We start from the raw sequence: 7,464 nt of genomic DNA, 5'->3' as shown, positions 1-7,464 counted from the left end.
TTATATAGTGTTATGCAGTATATACTCTACTTATATATTAATTACACATAGCGTACATACACATAATATGCTATATTGGACATGTATATGTATGTACATATATTACAAACATCATGTCTTTCTCCATCCATCTGTTGACAGGCTGATAGACATTTACAATGTTTCCATTTCTTGATTATTATGAATGATGCTGCAGTATATACACAAGTGCAGACATCTCTTCAAGACCCTGATTCCAGGTCCTTTGGAAGTTTACCAAGAAGCGAAATTGCTGGATCATATGGTAGCTCTATTTTTCATTTTGATTTTCTAAGAAACTTTATACTGTTTCTCTAATGGCTTTGCTAATTTACATCATCACCAATAGAGTATAAATGTTCCCTTTTCTCCACACTGAAAGTCAAATACCACATGATCTCACTTATAGGTGGAACACAAAAAGTTCAACTCATGGCAGTAGAAAATAGATTGGTCAGTACCAGGATATGAGGGTGGGAGTGGGGTACAGTTGGGAGATTTTGGTCAAAGAGTACAAAACTTCAGATAGATACAGGAATCGAGTCAAGAGATCTATTGCGCAGCATGATGACTATAGTTAATAACCATGAACTATAGTCATTGAAAATTGCTAAAAGAATAGATGTTAAGTGTTCTCATCACAAAAACATGTTAAGCTTGTGAGATAATGCATATGTTTAAATGGCTTGATTTAGCTATTTCTCAAAGTTCTTTGGCTTTAGCATACTAACAGTTTTATCATCAACGTGTATCCCCTGACACAAAAACAAACTGTATATGATATATCTACATGATTTTTAATTCTCAATTTAAAACTTAAAGTTCAAGGAACAAAAAGATGAAAAAGTAAGATCGTATTTATCAAATGAAATGATAAAAATATAAAAATGTAAAATCATGAACTGAGAAAATCCTCTACAATGCATACAAATAATAACAATGTAGTACACAGGATTCCTAAAAAGCTCCAAAAAGTTAATAATGAAAACAACCAGTCAAATATTAGTAAAAGACATAAATACATATTTCACTGAGCACTGGAAATCAAGGGGATCCAATAAACATGAGAATATGCTCAACTTCAATAGTTGTAAAGAACGCAAATTAAAACTGCAATAAACTCTCAGTATTAAACAAATTACATTAGCATAAATATCAAACATCTCACAATACCAGGTATTGGTAAACACATACAGCAGTGGAACTGTTATGCCCTGCTGGTAGGTATGTTACTTATAACATAGCACTTGGGGAAACTGAGACCATGTGCAAAAGTGAACATATAAACACTCTACTTAACACAAAACAAGTGCTCTCAGGATGTTCACAATGGGACTATCTGCCAAAAAAAAAAAAAAAAAATTGACAAACTGCCAAGAATCCACAAAATCGTCTCTGACTGAATAGTAACCTATGGACATTCACACTTGGAATAATACAATACAAGGGAAATGGTGAGACCAAAGCAACATGCAGCATCATTATCGAATTTTAGAAAAGTGACATCATGGAAAAAATTAAAATTCAGAAAACTATGTATCATAAAATATAATTCCAGTAAAAGTAAGGAATAAGAAAATCTGAATGATATATTTTAGGGATAAGTTTAGCTTGGGACTATCTCTAGATGAACACAGAGAAATAGCTTCAGGGAGGTACAAACAAGTAGTTACGGTTGACAATATTATAGGTAAAAGGTTACAAAATTTACAAATAAATTACTTATATGATTTGGTAGGTAATAAAAGTAATAAAAAAATTTTAAAATAGTAAAGGTTCTGTCATGTGGAGCAAAATGGCAGAGTACAGACAGCTTGTCTGCAGCCATGTGTGGTAAGCTTAAGGAAAAAGAATTCCAGCCACCTCTGCCTGGGGAGCCCTGACTAGAAACATCACTTTGGAGGCATAAAGAAGCAGCAGGAGACTCCAAGAACCCAAGGAGTGGTCGAGAGCAGTGGAGAATTGGCACAGAGGGAAGTACTTGCGTGCTCACTGAGGCCAGGCTGTTACAGCAGTGTTCAGACAAAGAGGACCTCACCCGCAGGCTATTTTTTTTTTTTCTTCAACTTTTTCCACTAGATTTGCCTTTTTTCTATCTTCCAACCGTATATTTACTCTTTCTTTGACCAATAGTAAAGGCTCCATTTTCACTAGATTTTCTCCTCCTATTACTCATTATTTTCCAATTTTATCCCTTAAGATTTACTATTGGTTTGCTTGTTTTGTTTTATAGTATTTTTATCTTTCAATTGTTTTTATGCTCAAGGAAGTTAATGATTTCCTTTTTCATCTCTTCCTTGACCCAACTGTAATTCAGCATAAGCTTGTTTACTTTCCTTTGTGTGGTGATGAAAACTTTTGTTGGAGTTGAGTCCCACCTTTATTGCCTTGTGGTCTGATAAGATACAAGGTATAGGTAGGACGCTCGAGATCAGGAGCTCTTTGCCAGCCTGAGCAGACACAAGACCCCACTTCCAAAAATTAGAGAAGAAAAACAAAAATACTATAAATCAAAACAAAACAAACAAACAAAAAAACCTTAAGGGATAAAATTGTTGGGGGGAAAGGATAACTGAGGTAGCAAAACTAGCAAAAATTAAGCCCTTATTATTAAAGAAGAAAAATAAATGAAAAATTATAATTATACAAGAGAAAAGAAGAAAATAAAGAAAAAGAAAAATCTAGGGGAAAAAGTTGAAAAAATTGTTTTTAAAAAGAAAAAAAGAAAAAATATATCTTGCATTATATTGCCTAGGGAATAGGTAATCTTTTGAGGTATGAGCTGCTGATCACAACACTGATACAGCTGTATAAGATGGAGGCTGAAAGCCTTTGTCTTGCCAAGGTGACCTGGTCCCATCTTCCTGACTTCTTTCCCCTCAATCCCCATAGGTTTGGGAGCCTGAAGCTCTCCTCAGTCCCCTTTACTAGACATGCTTCAACCTTTCCAAACTGTCCCTTGACCACTCTGTGGCTTCCCCAGGAAAGTGCATGTTGCTCAAATCTCCCCAGGAGTGGCTTCCCTGCTTATCAGGCATGCAGGAACCAACCTCGCACTAGGACCCTGAGGGCTGACCTGCAAGGCAGCTTTCCCATAATGGTGGCTCCCGGCCTGCAGCTGAACAATGAAAGCTCCACTCTGCCCAGTTGCCCAGCCCTGGTCCCCGAGTGCTGTTCAAAATCACTCACTATGTTAACTAGTGTGATGAAAATGTGTCAAACGGTCTATGAACCAAGTGTATGGTGCCCCATGATCATACTAATGTACACAGCTATGATTTAATAAAAAACAAAACAGAACAAAATCACTCACTCGCTCACCCAAGCCAACAAACAAACAAACAACAACAAAAACCCCATAGGGCAAGGCTTCTCTGTCTGTAAACTGTCACCACTGCTGCCGCTGCTACTCCACCATTGGCCTCTGCCAGGCAGATAGGTACTTGCCCTTGAGCGCTTCTCCACTGCTTCCATCTTCCTCTTGGGTTCCTAAAGACTCCCATTGTGTCCCATGCCACTGAAGAAATGTTTCTGGGCAGAATCCACAAGCCAGAGGTGCCTGGAGTCTTTTCTCCCAAATCTCATCAAACATGGCTGAAAAGAAGCTGTCTCTAGTCCACCATCCTGCTCCACCACTCAGAATTTAATTTTTATAAAATGTGAATCGTAACAAAGCATAGATAATGGTCTATATTGCAATGAAGGTAATTGTATAGTCTCCCTGATTTGTGATATTCTAATATTGCTGCTAATTGAGAAAAACTTATTTTTTATGAAATTTGAAAACAAATGCATTTATACCACAACAAATCATTTTAAGTCTCTAAGTAAAGGATTAAAATTCAACATAACAATTAGGTAACACATATTTTATACAAAACAACATATTTCTCTACCCATAGCCACACATTCAAGAATACAAAGAGGCTTTACATAAACTTCCATAAATGCAGATACATTCATGATAACTACTGAGGAAATTCACAAAAATAAACCAAAGTGAAGTGTCTATCTCATAATCAAGGACTAAACTGTTTACCATTTACATTTCATCCAACAAAATGATCCACTGACAGCATCTTTAACTAACAACAATTATCACCTGCTGGCCAAGTACCCTGAACTGAAAATGTACAGACATTGACCTGAGAAACAGAAGTAATTTTAAGGCACAATGCATAGTACAGCTACAGAAAGCTGCTTTGCTGATAGAATAATGAATATCTATACTTAAACTCCACACTATTTGCACATCAATTTTCTTCTACATATTGGACAAATTGCCTTCCAGGAATGACAATGATAGTGAATTTAAAAGAAAAAAAAAATGTTTTCTGCCTTGAAAGGAATAAAACACTTTTTTCTCAGCCCCATTTCAAAACACACTAAGAAAAATGCAGTTAAAAGATGTGTTTAGGAGGTTAGGGTGGAGGGAGGGTAATGGGTGGGGCCACACCTACGGTGCATCTTAGAATGGGTACAGGCAAAACTTACTAAAGGCAGAATACAAATGTCTACATACAATAACTAAGAAAATGCCATGAAGGCTACATTGAACAGTTTGATAAGAATATTTCAGATTGTATATGAAACCAGCACATTGTACCCCTTGATTGCACTAATGTACACAGCTATTTTTTTTATTGACTTAACAATAAAAAAAATAAAGTGATTGAAATAGTGAAAAAAAAAGATGTGTTTAGTTTAATGTTTATTTGCAAAGGCCTACCTGTGCCTGTAGAAATTCTCTATTAGATTGATTCTAATCTCAAAAGATAAGTGATTCCAATATTCTGAGGACTTTGTATAAATGAAGAGAAGTATCCCTATAGAATCCACTGAATTGACTAAATTATTCATCATTAGAATTTACTGCCTGTGTGTTTCCTTAGAATGGGTAATAAATCACACATGGTCAATGTGAACGACATTCTTACTCTATCTATAGTTCAATTTTTACACCAGAGTTTTTCCATAGAACTTTTTATTTCTGAATTTCTCAAGCTATAGATTAAAGGATTCAACATGGGAGTGATAACTGCATAAAATACAGTGATGAATTTATCAATAGGGAAGGTGGACACAGGTCTAACGTATATGAAAATACAGGGAACGAAGAAGCAGACAACCACGGTGATGTGGGAGATGCAGGTAGATAGGGCCTTACTCTTCCCTTCCTGACTGTGAGTTTTAAGAGATCTTAGGATGACTCCGTAGGAGATGAGGAGAAGGATAAAGACAATTGTGCACATTGCCCCACCATTGGCAACCACAGTGAGACCTATAAAGTAGGTGTCTGTGCATGCAAGTTCCAGTAACGGGTACATGTCACAAACAAAGTGATCCATGACATTGGGGCCACAGAAAGGAAGACTGTACATAAAAACAATTTGAACCACGGAGTGCACAAAACCTCCAGCCCAGGCCAGCACCAATAGAAGGATACAAACCTGTCTCTTCATGATGGTCAAATAGTGCAGAGGCTTACAGATGGCCACGTAGCGATCATAGGCCATCACCACCAGAAGGAAGACCTCAGCTCCACCAAACAAGTGCTCTGTAAAGAGCTGAACCATGCAAGCTAGGAAGGAAATTGTCTTTTTATTACAGAGTAAGTCTGCAATTAATTTGGGTAAAGTGGCAGTGGAATAAATAGCATCAATAAGTGACAGAGAGGCCAAGAAGAAGTACATTGGGGAGCCCAAGGAGGGGCTCTTGATGATAGTGACCACGATGAGCAGGTTGCCCACCATCGTCACAAAATACATGAGTAAAAACATTACAAATAATGCCTTCTGTCCATCAGGATCTTGAGTAAGTCCCAGGAGGACAAATTCCGTGACATTGTTACTCTCTCCCATTTAGTCTTCTGTAAGGTTTGTGTCAGAGCTGAGAGCTCGGAGCTGAGAGTTGGGGAAGAGGATCTGGAATGAAATTGTGAACAGGGCTGTGAACACATCCACAATGTCTTGGAGCACATCTTTTTCTTATCTTCAACAATGTTTTACCCACAATATACATTTTGTATGTACAACTGAGTCCTCCTCTAGAATTCACAATAGATCTTTCTCTACATTTCCATTTCTCCTCCGATGATTTTCTTTGGGGCCTGCATGTGAAAGGTTCCATCTCTAAGTCTTAATGGATATTGAACAGAGAACAATAAAGAACCCAACAATCACACGTACATTGGATAAGTCTTTTTACAATATGTTGCTTCTCTAGTATGTTTACAAATAACAGGTACAATGTACTGGTAGTTGGCACACTTCATAGGTGAGGGCACAGTGCGCTGGTATACGGCATACTTCTTGGATGAGAGAATCAACTACAACTCAGACTTTACCTTACAAACACAAACAATGTAACCTAATCTTATGTACCCTCATGTTCGTCTGAAATTTGATGAAAGAAATCGAAATTTTTTTTAAATGTCTTTAGCAACAACATGAAAGTGCCAAATGCCTAGGGAAAAAAATATAATGAAATATGTGCAAGTCTCTTATATAGAAAGCTGCTCAAACTATAAAATATAAAAGGAAGTTAAAAGAGGCTTAAATAAATGGAGATATAAAGCACGGTCAAATAATAAGTAAATAAAGTAAAATATGTTACTCCATGGCACAAGCATCAGGGAAAATGTTCCTGCACTCAAGATGCTTACTCTCTGGTAGTAAAAATGAACTATACAAAGAAATTGGAATACAGTCAATCTTTTGAATTTGGAGCAGTTTTGGTATCTTTACAATATGATCTGTGTAGCAGCACACATAACCTCTTCTGAAATTTCTCACTCAACTATATGGAAATCCACTGTCATACCTTCATTCTCTCATGCCCCAAAGGAACTCTATTAAATAACTACATAATTATTTAGCTTTCTTTCTTTACTTGTTTGTAATTCTCTCCACTTCATCTTTACTTATACTAAAATTCTTTTTTTTTAAGAGACAGAGTCTCACTTTGTCACCCCTGGCAGAGTGCTGTGATATCATATCTCACAGTAACCTCAAATTCTTGGTTTCAAATGATCCTATCACCTCCGCCTCCTTAGGATCTGGGACTTCAGGCACCTGCCACAGCATCCAGCTATTTTTTCCATTTAAAGACGGGGTGTCTCTCTTGCTCAGGTTGCTCTAGAATTTTTAAGCTCAAGCAATCCACCCACCATTGCTTTCCAAAGTTCTAGAATTACAGGTGTGAGTTTACACATCCAGTCTATACTAAAATTCTTAACATATTTTTACATGATTCCGCTTTTTGGCAAGTGATTCTGAACTGAATTAAAGTAACTTGTGGTTATCATCAATAATCACACTAGCAACTAATAATATTTTTTAATACAGTTGGGGTTAGCTAGGTAGGAAGGAAGGATTAGACATTGAAAAGACAAAAAAGGAACAGTGAAACATGGTTTTATTTACTGCTTATGTACTATGAGTTCTC

The 7,464-nt window shown here is 36.7% G+C and overlaps 1 protein-coding gene across 1 annotated transcript; it reads right to left on the bottom strand.

Annotated features, from left to right (window-relative positions):
* Positions 1-4,967: 4,967 nt before the first annotated feature.
* Positions 4,968-5,879, bottom strand: LOC128565298 (olfactory receptor 4A16-like). Its single transcript, XM_053561654.1, has one exon. The coding sequence runs from the start codon at positions 5,877-5,879 to the stop codon at positions 4,968-4,970; it is 912 nt and encodes a 303-aa protein (XP_053417629.1).
* Positions 5,880-7,464: the final 1,585 nt, after the last annotated feature.

Source organism: Nycticebus coucang, chromosome 14, assembly GCF_027406575.1.
Source record: "Nycticebus coucang isolate mNycCou1 chromosome 14, mNycCou1.pri, whole genome shotgun sequence".
In the NCBI taxonomy this organism is placed as follows: Eukaryota; Metazoa; Chordata; class Mammalia; order Primates; family Lorisidae; genus Nycticebus; species Nycticebus coucang.
The sequence above is the reverse complement of the archived record's forward strand: the minus strand, read 5'-3'. Positions and strand labels throughout refer to the sequence as shown.

Excerpts from the sequence above, each read along its gene's own strand:
- LOC128565298 (XM_053561654.1), bottom strand. The coding sequence starts at position 5,879 with ATGGGAGAGAGTAACAATGTCACGGAATTTGTCCTCCTGGGACTTACT.